The 16,326-nt window shown below is 43.6% G+C and overlaps 1 protein-coding gene across 4 annotated transcripts in view; it reads left to right on the plus strand.

The window, feature by feature from the left end:
* The window catches only part of acot8 (acyl-CoA thioesterase 8), a 36,555-nt gene that overhangs the window by 16,473 nt on the left and 3,756 nt on the right, over positions 1–16,326 (plus strand). For all 4 annotated transcript variants that reach the window (XM_072514627.1, XM_072514629.1, XM_072514628.1 and 1 more), the window contains exon 5: positions 15,420–15,611. In XM_072514627.1, coding sequence (XP_072370728.1) covers positions 15,420–15,611 — 192 coding nt within the window. The remainder of the gene's footprint in view (positions 1–15,419; positions 15,612–16,326) is intronic.

The raw sequence follows: 16,326 nt of genomic DNA on the forward strand, positions 1-16,326 counted from the left end.
CCTGTATTACAGCTAAAGCGGCTAGAATCATTCCGGGTCCCTGCTAGCCCCCTGCAGACCATTGAATTTGTTCATCTTTTTTCTAGGAATCTCTGAAGTAAAGCTCCAGCGTTTGTACACCGGCGTGGGAACATAGCCCCATATCTTTTAATTTTTAGTCATTAAACGTGGAGGAATGGAGTCACAGGACTGCCAATTAGTTTCAACAACAAGAAAAAAAGCATTTATTAAACATGAAAAGTTGGATTATTATACAATACTCCATTACTCTCCCCTTAATTGAACAAAAAAAACAGATTTAAAGATTAACAAGGATTACGAAGTATTACTGTGGTCAAGTAGACGCACTTCTTCTTGAATCCAAGTTGGTGTCTGTGGATTTCTTCTCTGAATTTCCCCAGATGATAATCACATGAGTTTCTAAACTCCACTCCCAAAAACATGTTTTTAAAATCCTCTCTCATTCTTTCCCTTAGTGGTTTGCATTCCCAAAACTAGTCCAGGGTTTTACAAATTACACTTTTAAACAAAGCTTCCACTCCACTTCTAATGGAGAATCCAGTGCAGGATTTTATACCAACTGCTTTAGGATTTTTTTGTCTTGACTGCTGAGCAAATTGCTCACATAACTCTTGATTTCCTGACAGTATTAAAATGACATCAACCATTTCCTCTGAAGTCTGCTGTCCCACTTTAAATCTAGTTACTGCAATTGTCCCTTTAACTTTGAACTTTGTTTACTCTTCCTTGAATTCTTCTGAACAATACCTTGGTCTCAGTCCGCTTACCTTCAGGAGTCTTAAACGTGCTTTCTGTCACAGTTCCCTGGGTATCTGGATTGTATATTGTTCCTTTGGAAGCGTGCATCTTTGCAACTCCCTTGTCCTGTCCAGCTTCTAACAGAGTTGGGAGCTGTTAACTCCCCGGTGCCTTGTCCCCAACTGCCCACAAATTTAACTAAAACTTTCTACCTTGCACGTCCCAGTTGCTAAGCAACCGCAGCTGGTTTATTTATCCTTCATCCCATAGCGATCTAAACACAATAGAAACACTGTTGGAACCTAACCAACCCCCACACAGACAAACCCCTTTGTCCAATATGAATCTAACTATAGGTTTTATCCAGGCACAGAAATATTAAATTAATCCCACTGTCATGAGAATGTCGCTTTAAGAAATGTTTGGCTGCTCGTGTTACTGCAGTGATGTCAGAGTGTGGGTGGAGCTGAGCTCTGGTTCTGCTTTTTAGTTTCACTTTGAGAAAAGCTTGGGTGTGTCTGTCTTTTTTGGTTTCATTTTTCAGTGTGTTGCAGCTGAAGTCAGCCAAAGCAGCTGTACTGTTGAGCTCTCTGCCATGAAGGACTATCTCTTGATCATTTGGTGAATTCAGAAATTTAAATGTTTTCAGTATTGAATGTAAACCCTGATGTGCTTCTGTTTAAAGGTTGTTAAGTCTTTTACGATTACTTAGTGTTGTATTCTTTGGGGGTTATCTTTGAATTAATGGTTGCTAAGATATTCACTGTATGTTTTAAAAAGGTTGACTTGAGTTCATAGAATAAACATTGTTTTGCTTTAAAAAATACTTTTCCATTTCTGCTGTACCACGCCTGTAGAGTGGGCCATTTGCTCCACATACCACAATCTATTAATAGTTGTGGGTCAGGTGAACTCCATGATACACTTTGGGGTTCTCTAAACCCTGACCCATAACAATTGGGGACTCGGGGATAAAAGTCTATCTATTGGATTGGTTTAGTGAACTTAAAGACAGTGAGGGGTGAGCATATTGTGGTTGCTTTTCAGGTGTGGCATTTTAGTTTAAGTGGGGAGTGTGATGTGGACAATGGCTCTTTCAGAAGCACTGAAAGAGACTAAAAGCAGACTTAGATTTGGCAAAAACATTGCAGTTCATGTTACCTGACAAAATGCGGTGGTTAAGCATTTAAAGTTGCCTGAGATACAGTCTGACTCATTAGAAATGGCAAAGATCCAGTTGCAGATTAAGCTCCTTGAACATGAAAAAGAATTAAAGTAGCTTGAATATGCAAAGAGAGAAAAAGAAAAGGAGAGAGAAGAAAGAATAGCCCTAGCAGAACAAAAAGAAAAAGAAAGGGAGATACAGATCAGGGATAAAGAGAGAGAGTTTGAACTTCAGAAAATGGCCTTGAAACATGACCGTCAGTTAAAATTGGCAGGCGTAAAGGGAAACGTACAGTTGGATGATAGTGATGAGGATAGTGAGAAAGAGCATCAAAGTTGAAGGCTTGGTGGGAATCTATTTAAATATGTCCAAGCATTGCCAAGGTTTGACGAGAAGGGGGTAGAAGCCTTTTTCATTTGATTTGAGAAGGTAGCTAAACAAATGAAATGACCACAGGACATGTGGGTATTACTGATTCAGACAAAGCTGGTAGGTAGAGCTAGTGAAGTGTTTGCATCACTACCGGAGGAAGTAGCTGGGACGTAGGAGGAGGTGAAAAAAATCCATCTTGGGTGCATATGAACCAGTGCCTGAAGCCTACAGACAAAGATTTAGAAATGTAAGGAAAGAATTTGGTCAAACATACATGGAGTTTGAAAGGATCAAACAGCGTAATTTTGATAGGTGGGTAAGGGCTTTGAAATGAAAATCGCTTATTGTCACGAGTAGGCTTCAGTGAAGTTTCTGTGAAAAGCCGTAGTCGCCACATTCCGGCGCCTGTTCGGGGAGGCTGGTACGGCTTTGAAAATAGACCAAACGTATGAAGCTCTCAGAGAAATTATACTTTTGGAGGAGTTTAAAAATTCAATTCCTGATGTAGTGAGAACTCATGTGGAAGAGCAGAGGGTCAAAACTGCGAGCTTAGCTGCAGAAATGGCAGATGATTATGAATTAGTTCATAAATCAAAGCTTAGTTTCCGACATCAGTTTCAGCCTGTGGGGAATAGAAACTGGAGACGAGAAATACTCAAGTGGTCGAGGCAAAGGTGATCTGATGGGAGATAAAAAGGAGAGTGTACCTCAGATTAAAAACGAAATCCAGGAGGGTGGAAAAGAAATGAAAAGTTTCAAATGTTTTCACTGTAATAAACTAGGCCATGTAAAGTCACAGTGTTGGTGGTTGAAGAAAAGCACTGGGAAGGCGCCAGATCTCTTTAAAGAATTTACATGTGTGGGTAAAGTTTACTCGTGTGTATCAGGAGGAGTAGGTAAAGAAATCACAATTTTAAGAGATACGGGAGCTAGTCAATCTTTCATGGTAAGAGATGAGGAGTTATGTAGTTTGAGAAGAATGTTGCCAGAAAAGGTGGTAATATGTGGAATTCAGGGTGACAGGAGTAGTGTTCCATTATATAAGGTAAGGTTGGAAAGTCCAGTGAAGAGTGGTGAAGTGGTAGTAGGAGTAATGGAGAAATTATCTTGTCCAGGAATACAGTTTATCTTGGGTAATGATATAGCTAGATCACAGGTCGGAGTGATGCCTACTGTGGGGTTGATAAGCCAGTGGAAAATCAGACAACTGAAGTGTTGAATGACGAATATCCTGGGCTTTTTCTGGATTGTGAAGTAACAAGGTCGCAAAGTCACAGGTTAAGACAAGAGGAGAAATCAACGAGTGAAGATGAAGTTGAAGTGCAATTATTAGAAACAATTTTTGATGAGATGGTTGGAAAAGAACAAGAACAGGTGGAGGATGAGGCGGATATTTTTAGTTCAGGAAAATTGGCACAGTTACAACAAAAAGATATAGAAATAAAACGGATGTATCAGAAAGCATACACGGAAGAGAAATCTGCGTGTATACCAGAGTGTTATTACCATAAAAGTAATGTCTCGATGAGAAAATGGAGATCTTTACGTATGCAGGCGGATGAAAAGTGGGCAGAAGTTCATCAAGTAGTATTGCCAGTAGGGTATAGAAAGGAGGTGTTGCGAGTTGCACATGAGGTACCAGTGGGAGGTCATTTGGGGATAAGGAAAACTCAAGCTAAAATCCAGAAACATTTTTATTGGCCTGGACTACATAAAGATGCAGTTAAATTTTGCCAATCATGTCACACATGTCAAGTGATAGGGAAACCTCAAGCAGTGATAAAACCAACGCCCTTAATACCCATTAGGAGGTTTTAATGATTCTAACTCAAAGCGACAAACCAAATCCAGATTACTGTGAATTTGACACATCTCAAATTAAATTGGAAACTGAGGATGTTCTTAAAAATTGGGATAAATTGTTGAGTTACTTTCCAGAGGAAAAAAAAAACTGACCTGAAAGAGTTATTGATATCACATGGGCATGTTTGTGGAGATAAATTGGGAAGTATTAAATGGCTATACATGATGTAGATGTGGGAAATGCTGTTCCAATCAAACAACATCCATATGGACTTAATCCTTTAAAATTGGCACAGGTTAACAAAGAGATTGAGAGCATGCTTAAAAATGGCATAATTGAAGTGGGTTGCAGCCAATGGAGCCCACCCATAGTGATGGTACCTAAACCAGACCGTACCCAACGTTTGTGTGTGGACTATAGAAAGGTTAATGCAGTTACAAGAACGGACTCTTATCCTGTTGCTCTCTTTGCTGTTGTCTCTTAATTTGGCTCTGTTTAATTACGTTTGCTCAAGAGTCGTCAGATATCTTTTGACACCGCCACAGGGTTCAGAACCGAATACTGATCACAGACTCGATACACCAGTTAGTAAGTTCAAAAGCAATGGTCATTTATTTACACAGTCAAATCTACTCGTGCATAAACTCTACAAACTAAACTATCACTATTACTAAAGCCTATACTTCGCTTTGGGTGGCCACTCAGTCAGAGGAACAATGGCTGTTACTCGGTTCTGAGGCTGCTGGGTTGAGCTGTTTACAGGTTAGCAACTAGGAGCGTCTATCTTGTAGCGTGCGTTGACTTGGAACTTACTTGGTCTGGCGTAGCTGCTAGAGCCAAGGCCAAAGAAGAAGGATTCTCTCTTGGGGAATACTTTTTATACCTAAAAGGGCTTCGCGCACCTTTGGGCGGGCCTTGAACTTGGCCTTAATTAATTGGGGCAGACAGACCTTGCACTTGCTTGTTTCTCAGTATTGTCCAATTTTCCCTGCATTCTTAGCAAGTGTCCATTTTGTAATCGGGACGTGGCCATCCCAGATGACTATACTCCCTCCTTGTGATCCTCAACGCAAAGCGTGAACGATCACATTACTACGTCGTCTTCATCCTCTGACCAAATGGGGCACCCATACTTCGGCTCTACACTGTCCTATCCTATGCACCACAATTTTACCTAAATCATTTTAAATACATCATTATCATAAAACTCTACGGGGTGCTATGACATTAAGACATGCATTACAGAAAAGTAAAAAAAACTGGAACCTCTAACTATTCTCAATAAACTATCCTCATCCAAACAATCCAAAAATCTACAACATCTTAAACTGTACAAAATAGCAGCCACAAATTTCTCTGGCCTGGCAGTCAGACACAGAGGTTTACATCTCTTTATTCCACAGAATACATAAAGAAAAATGGATGCGCTTTAATCCGTCCCAATGGGTTTGGGGGTCTGGTGAAATTGAAAATGGGGGACCTAAACCTGTATACCGGGGTGCGAGAGCGATATGCTCTCTTTCGCCTAACTCTAAATATTTGCACGACACTGCAAAGTATCGCCAGCACTAAGAGTGCTTCGACTACATATGAGAGTGAGTACCAGGTGATAAACTTATCACACCAGGTCGGGGTATTGCTAGCTGTCGCAGGGCTACTTATCTCGGGGTCCCGTGTATTGCAGGGGTGGGATCATTCATGGCTTGTGTGGTAGGGGTCATGGGGGGGGTAGCGTCCGCACGCAACTGAAGGGATCCCGCTAAGATCCATGTGAACACGAAGGCCGTCTTCATCTTTGTCGGTCTACTTCTTTGTCTTCCTCGGGGGTTCCTGAGGTTCCGCAGTTCTGTGAACACAAGCATAATTTCTGTTATTATCTTGCTTAAGATCTCGTATGTCTGTCTGTCTGTCCTTTATTGCAAATTTCCCTTTATAATTGGTCACCATCTGTGACTCCTTTTTTTTAAAAACCAAATGAAGGGACAAGATATCTAAGAAAAATGCTGCCATACTCCGAGCCGTCTCGCAGCCTGTGTGATATACCATCCCAATGTTTGAGGATGTAAATAGTATACGGAAGCAACCTAAGGGTTGCCAAACCCAAACAAAAGAATTTTGAACGTAACGAGCCAAAATGGGGTGCGTAAGGGCCGCGGCGGGTAAGAAATGGGTGGAATCCCCGGGTAGGACGGTGATCAATGCCGTATGTGCTCTACCCGAGCATAGTTGACCAGAGGGGGGGTCCTCAGGCAGGGCGGGGACCAATGATATTTATCCACTGCCTGAGCAACCGGCAAGAACGGGTAAGAATGTGGTCGTCGTGGGGGCTTCCCCTCGAATCAGTAGAGTAGCTGTGAGTCGTGTTCTGTCGACAAACTAGTTCCTCTGAACGGTTGTCTGGCGACAAACTTGTACCTTTAAACTGGTTTCTGTTGCCAAACTAGTTCCTCTGAACTATTGTCTGGGGACAAACTTGTTCCATTAACAGGCATTGGGCGTCAAAGGTGTGGTGATGAGGGGCCGTGAAAACTTTTGAGTTTACGAACAACACTTAACGTTAACACTAACGAACAAACATACAACAAACATGGTGCAGGTTCCATCAGAAAGGACACCGTGTCTCTCCAGAGGTTCCTTTTTTTTCATAATTTGGACACCTCACTTCTCAATAGTGAACAGGGTCGCAAAGGGATTTGTTTGGTGGGAGTCAGACTCTGTCATCATCTTCTCCCGGCTGCCAAACTCTTGACTGTAGTAACCGTGCTAAAGCTGCTCGGGGCGAGTTGGGGTCCACCTCATCATTCCCGATGAGCCTGAACTAATTGTCTCGGTGCCAGAATTGTGTGTCGAGGTTGGAGCTACTATGCTTCAATCCGTAATCGTCGGGCGGTGGGTCTGGGTCAGGGGCATTGAGATATGTAATCTCAAAGAGGTCAGTGGAATCATGCTCGGATTCATTGGGAGTGGAGCCTGGTGCAGGGGTATAGTCGTAGCGTGGTGTGCTATGGCTATCGTCATCGTGATCGCTATCACTGTCACTGCTGGTTGAAGGAAGGGAGAGGCGGAGTCGTGCCTCTGAGGGCGGAGTTGAAGTTGTGTCTGAGGGCGTGCTGGACTGGGTGGGGGAGGGTGGGAAAACATCTTCTGTGGGCGGGGCATGCTCGTCTGCTGCTGCGAGCAGGATGTGGTGTGTGGGGTTATTGTGCGAGCCATAAGCCTTGATCTGGTTTATATGAAACCACGCAGACTTGAAATGAAATGAAAATCGCTTATTGTCACAAGTAGGCTTCAAATGAAGTTACTGTGAAAAGCCCCTAGTCGCCACATTCCGGCGCCTGTTCGGGGAGGCTGATACGGGAATTGAACCGTGCTGCTGGCCTACTTTGGTCTGCTTTCAAAGCCAGCGATTTAGCCCTGTGTGATAGGTTATTTTGTATACTGAGGGGCTGACTTGTCCGAAATGGAGTATGGTCCGGAAAACTTTGGAGAAATGAATGAACTGGGGTTGTAAAGGGAAAGCATAACTTGTTGCCCTACTGTAAACTCAGTGGCATGTACTGTTTTGTCAAAACAAGCCTTGCTCTGTTTCTTCCTGGTTCCAAGTCTCACAGCTGCTGCGAGTTGGGCTGCCTTTATGTTCTCTAACAATTGTTAAACTGCATTTTCATGCATGAGGGCTGTAACTGCGGGGCGGGCCAAATCCAGTCCTAATATACACACAGTGCCTTTCATGGGGCGTCCGGTCATGAGGGTGTGGGGGTGTAGCCTGTGGACGTGGATACAGTGTTTCTTATGGGAGCAAATGGGAGAACTGAATCCCAGGTGCTGTTATGCTGCTGAACTATTTTCCTGAGGGTGGCTTTTAATGTCCTATTCATCCTCTCTACAATACCACATGCCTGTGGGAGGTATGCAATGTGAAACTTTTGTTGAATGCCGAAAATCGTGAGGACGTCTTTCATTACACATCCTGTGAAATCCTTGATCGGATTCTATACTGCGGGGGAGGCCCCATCTTGTAAAGATGTGGTGTGTTAATATTTTAGCCGTTGTCTTGGCCGTGTAGTTTGCAATGGAAATGCCTCCACCCATTTTGTGAAGGTGTCTATGACCACCAACACATACTTGTAATCATTTCTGCAAGGGGGTAGGGATCCTATATAATCTATCTGGAGATTTGTCCAGGGTCCATTAACGGGGCGGGTATGACTAAGTTGAGCCTTTTTCCAATGTCTGTCCGGATTGTTCTGGGCACAGATTAAGCAATTCTCTACGTAGTGCGTTACATCGGTTTTTAAATCAGGCCACCAACAGAGCGGTCTGAGGTGGGCTAGGGTGGGTTCAATACCTTGGTGTCCACGATTGTCATGGAACTGACAAATGATCTGGTTCCTGTCCTGGCTGGGAACTATACAAATGCCATCTTTTAAAATCACACCGTCGTGTGTGGTGATTGCGTTTTTGTGTTTATCATACGGGGCTGGGAAGGTTCCTTTAAAATTTCCCTGAGTTTCTCGTCCTCTTTCTGTGCCTTCGCTAGATCCTGAATGTTGGTCTGTGAGACCTGAACTTTGTACTGGGGTGCTTTCGGGGGGGTTCAAAGAATAACCATGCCTGGAGCTTGCCTTCGCTAGGGCGTCTGCTTCAATGTTACCAGGAGGGGAAGAACGGTGATGACTGCGAACCTTAATTATTCCGCATTTCCTATCCTTCACTGTCTCTAAGCTTTGGCGGAGTAATGGGGCTGAGGGTAGGGGTTTACCGTTTACCGTCCGCGGAAACAAATTCTCTCGTTTCCCACAGAGGTAGGAATTTCGTCAAACTATTACATACATACAAGCTGTCTGAATAGATGTCTGCTGGGGTCGGGAACAAGTCGAGGTGGTCTACAATATAAGCGATTGCTGCCAGCTCTGCTGCCTGTCAGCCTAAGTGTCCTGGCAACTTTAATGCAATCTCATCTAGGGCGTGTCCCTGCCCATCCTCTACGTAAATACCGCAACCGGTAATTCTCTTTCCATTTAACACTGGAGGAGCCATCCACATATATCTTCAGGGGTGCGCACGTGTCTGTGGGCTGGGGTCTCTGGGGTGTACTACTGTTTTCCTGGGAGGTGTTCTAGGAATAGATGGGCCTCTGTTCTGTTTTGTGGTGATGATCTCACACTCATGAGGGATGCCTGCATACTGCAAATTATCGGCAAGGAAGGTGTGGATCTTGGTTCGTTTTACTGTGATGTCCCGTCCCTGTAAAAGAAGGGTTGTAGCCACCTAAATTGGCCAACTCCCGATTTAAAATGGCGAACGACAAAGGCTGATGGGAAAGTCAGCCAACAAGACAGAAACCAGCAGCTGCAGGTTTGCTGTGTATTTACCTCTGCAAAGGCCAGACAACATCGATACCAGCGGCCATCAGCATAACAAAATAGCAGCCATCTGCATACTGATGAGCAATCCCCGGGAACAATAAGTAACATTTTGGACAAACAAAGCAAAGCCAGACTCCTCGGCGCCAGCAGGAGCCAACACAAAGGAGGTGAACGAGCACCTCAAGACCGCCCATCGATCAGGGAACCGCTCCAGCACTGGAGAAAATCGAACCAAGTGATTGGGACAAAGTCCAATCACTTGGGACCAGGTACAGGGTCCGCTCCGAAAGGTCGAATCCCCTGGGGACTATAAGAGTTGAGCCCCAAGTTCAAATCGCTCTCTTCACCTCTGCGTCCTGCCCGGGTCACCTAGCAACATGAACCAACATTGACCGTGACCGGTGCAGTGACGACCGACAGAATTAAGTCTTAATTCAACGCTCGCTACGAGATAGGCGATCCTAGCTACCAATCCGTACCAACTTCGAATCCCGCAGACTCAGAACCCGAACGAAAGGCCATTTGTTCCCCTGACCTGGTGGGCCAGTCCGAAGTTAAGTATAGGCCTGTTAGTTGTAGAAGTAGCTTAGACGTAGAATTTGTGCATGAGTAGCGATTACGGTGTATACTAAATGTGCTTTAATTTAAATCTTACTAATCGGTGTATTGAGTTATTGATCATTACTCGGACTTGAACCTCGTGGCGGTATCATAAAGATACCTGGCGACTCGAGAGTAAAGGTAATAAAACAGAGCAATTGAACCAAGGAGAAAATCAGCAACAGGGTCCAACGGGCTGTGCGGATTTGGCTGACTGTGCTATCTTTAAGTTGGCCGCTCAACAATAGCTGTGTCGGGGTGTGTTCTGTGAGGATGGTGATGGGGTTGAGTCCTGTAATGTAGGTGAAGTGTTGTATTGCCCAAAAAACTGCGAGCAGGTGCCTTTCACAGGCAGAAAATCCTTGCTCTACGGGGTCTAACACGCGTGAGGCGTATGCTACGGTGCATAATTGGTCCTGGCGTTCCTGGAGGAGCACAGCCGAAAGGGTTCGGTCGGTGCTTGCAACTTCGATTGCGTATGGGGAAAGTGGATCTGGGACCTGTAATGCGGGGGCTGTGCTGAGTGCTCTTTTTAAAGCATCCACGGCATCTGTATGCTTCTTGAGAAGTTCGGAAAGGGGCGCTGCTTTAGTGGCGAAACCGTCAATATGGTTTTGGCAGTAGCCGACAAGTCCTAAAAATGACCGGAGGGCTGAGACATTGTGGGGAAGGGGCAATTTGACATCGAGCCAATTCTCTTTTGCTCGATCTCGCGTTTACCATGTGTGATCACTGTTCCCAAGTAAATCACTTTTTCTTTCAAAATGTAGGCCTTCTTGGGGTTGACTTTACAACCAATTTCTTTTAGGTGTCCTAGGAGTTCGGCGAGAAGCGAAATGTGCTCTCCCTTTGTGTCTGTCTGTAGTAACAAGTCGTCTACATACTGGACCAGACAATAGGGGTGGGAAAATTTTGCTAATCCATTTGCCAGCTGTCGTTGGAAAATGGAGGGGGAGTTGTGGAAGCCTTGGGGAAGGCACGTCCACGTGTACTGTTGCCCTTGGAATGTAAAGGCGAATTTGTACTGGCACGCTTTAGCCTATGGAATGGACCAAAAGCCGTTACTAATGTCCAAACTGAAAAAAACTTTGACTGGTGTCCCTGTTTGAGCATGGTCTCAGGACTCGTGGCTACGGTGGGGGCTGCTGCTGGGGTTACTTTGTTCAGTTCCCGGTAATCAATGGTCAGTCGCCATGGTCCATCCGGTTTCCTGACGGGCCAAATTGGTGTGTTGTTTGTGGACGCTACTGATCTGAGTACGCCTTGATCCAACAAACTCTCTATTACTTTGGAGATTTCTCCCTCTGCTTCCTGGGGAAATCTGTACTGCTTTGGGGGTTTAGGGTCGGGACCTGTAATGTTCACAAAGCCAGCTAAATTGCCACAGTCGTGCTTGTGCTGTGCAAATGCTGCTTTATGTTCCTGCAAGACTGCCCTAACCTGTTTGGCTGCACTAATGGTTCGAGGGTCGAACCAGAAGTCTCCAACTGAGCTAATCCTGTTTACATACTCTCCTACTGAGAGTGTGGCGGTAGCTCGTGCTGCCTTTGCCATTTTCCAGACACCAGGTTTGGTGAGAAACCTAGCCAAAAGTGAATTTGGAAAAGCCCAAGTCACTTTCCTTGGAGTTTCGATACCCTCGAGACGAAGGGAAATAATGCGATTTCTTGGCATGAATGGATTTGATTGAACATTTGTGCAAAGGTTTTGTAGTGTGATTGCTCCACTGATGGACTTGCTGAAGAAACGTCGCAAATTTCAATGGACAGCAGACTTTCAACAGGCATTTGACGGCCTGAAAGCTGTGATAACCAATGCTCCTATGTTGGAGAATTGCAAGGGACTCGGTGATCAGATTGAACTAAAGTATCTGACTTTAAAGAGAAATGCCGAGGCGTAGAGCAATGGACGGATCGTGCAACGAACTTCTTGTTCAAAGAGTCTGTCAATCAAGAAAGATTTCAGTTGGAGGAAGAAGAACGAAAAAAAAATGGACCATATTATTCTACCTGTTTGCGTGTGTTATTTGCAACGATAAAGTATATTTACTGTGTGCATTTCTTGAAGGATGGTGAAAAGGTGAAAAATGAAACCATCTTGAAGTTGATGGTTTATTTTTTTTCTTGGGGAGAGGTGTCATGAGAATGTCGCTTTGAGAAATGTTTGGCTGCTCGTGTTACTGCAGTGATGTCAGAGTGTGGGTGGAGCTGAGCTCTGGTTCTGCTTTTTAGTTTCACTTTGAGAAAAGTTTGGGTGTGTCTGTCTTTTTTGGTTTCGTTTTTCAGTGTGTTGCAGCTGAAGTCAGCCAAAGCAGCTGTACTGTTGATCTCTCTGCCATGAAGGACCATCTCTTGATCATTTGGTGAATTCAGAAATTTAAATGTTTTCAATATTGAATGTAAACCCTGATGTGCTTCTGTTTAAAGGTTGTTAAGTCTTTTGGATGTTAAAAGGACAGCTTAAAGGATTACTTAGTGCTGTATTCTTTGGGGGTTATCTTTGAATTAATGGTTGCTAAGATATTCAGTTTGTTTCAAAAAAGTTAACTTGAGTTCATAGAATAAATATTGTTTTGCTTTTTAAAAATACTTTTCCATTTCTGCTGTACCACACCTGTAGAGTGGGCTGTGTGCTCCCCATACCACAATCTATTAATAGTTGTGGGTCAGGTGAACTCCATGATGCACATTGGGGTTCTCTAAACCCTGACCCATAACACAACTTTAAACTATACCTTATTTCTAGTATTTACCAATACAAATATAAATCCCTTAAACTACCTTTATTTTAGTTTTACTCCCTTGTTAGGAAAATAATAGATATGTGTGTAATTCTACCAAAGAAATGTGTAAAGAATGTTGTAGAATGTTTGTAACATGGGAGAGGAACCTCAAACAGAAAGATTGAGAACCCTTTTTTAACCTTTGCTGGAGTATTGCACGTTCAATTCGGGGCACCACACTAGATTTACTGGAATGGTGCCAAAGATGGAAAAATACAGTTATTTGGAGAAGCTGTTTTTGTTCATGAGTCTTTTTGATAGAGTAAATAAGGAGCACTTTCCAGTGGCCTAAGTGTCAGTAATTAGAGGACACTGATATAAAGTGATTAGTAAAAATGGTGTAGGAAACAGTTTGAACACAGCGAGTTGTTATGATTTGGAATTACACTATGGAAGGTGGATGGAAGCAGATTAAGTAACCACTTTCAAAAGGGAACTAGATAAATGCTTGCATGGAGGACTTTTGCAGGACTGTGAGCAAAGAGCACACTGTGACACTAAATGGATAGCTTTACCAAAGAACTAGAACAAGCACCATAAGCCAACTGGCACCTCTGTTTTCATCTTGAATTTTTTCTTTGAATAGTTTTGAACTGTCAGTCAGCATTGTCCTGTCTTGCACCATTAAGTGACTGCATTCAAATTAATTGTGGTTATCTGTTTGGAATCATTGCAGCAAACGGAAAAAATGGATGAAAACTTGGATAAACATTTCAAATCCAAGGATTTGGGGTTGGAATGAAAGAAATCTTTGATTAGTGTGGAGTAATATATAATTAACTATTCACCTCACCACCAAACTTTACTTGCAAGTTGGTTCTGTAGACATTGCAAACTAAATCTCCTTAATGGACTGGATAAATAAGGACAGGACCTCCTATACCAACTTGGAAATGTGCAATAAGTATTTTATCTTTCCTGTACCTTTCTCAACTTCAGGACATCCCAAGGTGCTTTACAGATAATGAAATATAATTATTGCAATTTAGAGAATTACAGCAGCCAATTGGGGCACAGCAAGTGATCTACAAAGATAGAAATTATTAGATCTGTTTTTGATGTTGATTGAGACATAACTGTAAGGGCACTGGAATCACTTGTTTATCTGCGCAGATGTAATGAATCTTTTACAGTCTGAGAGCAGGTGGGGCCCTGGTGTGAAGACTCATCCAAGATGGCACCTGCAAGATACCGCATTCCTCATACCCAATCCGAAATCTAGGCTAGCGACAGAGTGCTGCATTTTTAGAGATGCTTCCTATTCGCTGAGATTTCAAATTGAAACCTTGGGTCAGATTTTCATGGAGGATGCGGGAAGATCATGTCAGAAAACATACTGACCTGGCAGACCCGTTTCCTTTAAAAAGGAATCCCTGCCGGCCATATTTTCGTGTCGGAGAAGTCTCCAGCTGTTGTATTTTCGTGTCAAACCTCCTGCCTCCAGAGACAGTGTGAGGCAGCAGTGGAAATGGGCATAAAGACGAGGCCAGCAAGCTAGAACCCCACTACATTTACTGGGACATTGGCCCAGTTTAACGGTGAATGTCAGGACATCAAACCCGTCCCCCACCCCATAATGCAGGTTCCCACCCATCCTGTAGTCTGGCCCCAATGGGCATGTATCCTCCATAGGGGGCATAGCCTCAAAATAAGGGGAAGTAGATTTAGGACTGAGCTTAGGAGGAACTTCATCACCCAAAGGGTTGTGAATCTATGGAATTCCTTGCCCAGTGAAGCAGTTGAGGCGCCTTCATTAAATGTTTTTAAGATAAAGATAGATAGTTTTTTGAAGAATAAAGGGATTAAGGTGTTCGGGCCGGAAAGTGGAGCTGAGTCCACAAAAGATCAGCCATGATCTCATTGAATGGCAGAGCAGGACCGAGGGGCCAGATGGCCTACTCCTGCTCCCAGTTCTTATGTTCTTATAGCCACTTGCTCCGTATCCATGGGCAGACCTCAGGAACCATTTTTTTGAAATGGAGATGAACAATCTAATCTCAAACATAGTCCCTATGTGGAAAGAACCTCTCCTTAATAAAACCTAATTGGAAAAATAAATCCCCTCAGGTGGGCATGCTGTTGTAAAAACAAACACAAGATTTCACTAACCACATCAAAGACATATAATCCCTTCATGCCCTGCATTTTTAATTCTCCCCCCCCCCCCCCCCCCCCCAAAAGAAATCCTACTCGGACAATGGCATGAAAATTCGGGCCCTCCAACTCTGGTGAATGTAAAAGATCCCAAAGAACTCAGAACAACAGGAGCAGTCTCTTGAACTGGCCAACAATGGTCTGTAACCAAAACCAGCAAAACAATTGAACTTGTCATACCCCTCATTATAGTTTGTTGTGCATTGTGTGTACATTGACTGCCACATTTGCCTGCAGAACAAATGGCTGCAGTTCAAAAGTAATTCATTGACTGTTGGATGTTCTCTGGTGTTGCTAGGATGTGAAAGGTTCTATACAAATGCAAGCTCTTTATACTTTGCCACCATTATTCTACACATGCCAACCTCGTGATACACAAGTACAGAATTGTTTCTTTTGAACTGTGCTTTGTAGGTGATGGGAACATGAAGTTGCATTGCTGTGTTGCTGCCTACATCTCAGATTACTCCTTCCTGAGAACTGCGTTACTGCCGCACTTACAGTACAGGGTGAAGTTCATGGCATCCCTTGACCATTCCATGTGGTTCCATGTCCCATTCCGGTCTGATGAGTGGATGTTATACGAATGTGAGAGTCCCTGGTCTGGTAAGTTTTTACATTTTATTTGACAGTTCCATTTGCACAGAACTGGACAGTATGCTTCATTAACTATTTAAAGCTAATGTCGAAATAACCTTTGGAGCTGGGGGAGAAAATGTCAGTGTGTACACTGCACATTCTGTGCAAGGATACCCTCTGCTTCAGCATGGTGGGATGAGCTTTGTGCAGCATTCCATTCCCTAAGGGATTAGTTCTTGATCCTACTTAGCCATGCTGGGCATGGGCCGGAGAGTTCCCTTGCCACCTAATGATTTAAAAACTGAGCAATTCTCATGCTTCTGCTTGCAATTGTTGCATGAGTAGCATTGGCAATGTATAGGAGCAGGTGTTTGCCTATCCTGTAGCTGGGCATTGTGTATGTGTGGCTGTGATCTTCCAGTTTTTGTTTATTGTGCAGGAGTCACAAAAGACACCTGCAAATATGGAAACACTCTCGGGAGGCCTGTCCTAATTTATGATTATCAGTGTCTACTGACCAAATGGAAACAATGGACAGTGTGAAACAGTGTAGTATATTGCAACAAAAAGCAAAACAGGAAATCAACACAAGACTACACAAGTCTGATGCCTTGTGATCCACCTGGGCTCCCTCATGAAGATTCTAGGGCCCTGGAGAGAATAGGCTGGTGGGAGCGAGAGAAGGATTTGTCTCTTGGTGCTCAGAAATTCTAAAAACAGTGGCACCAGGTGATTTCTGCCT

Source organism: Scyliorhinus torazame, chromosome 8 (assembly GCF_047496885.1).
Source record: "Scyliorhinus torazame isolate Kashiwa2021f chromosome 8, sScyTor2.1, whole genome shotgun sequence".
NCBI classification, from domain to species: Eukaryota; Metazoa; Chordata; class Chondrichthyes; order Carcharhiniformes; family Scyliorhinidae; genus Scyliorhinus; species Scyliorhinus torazame.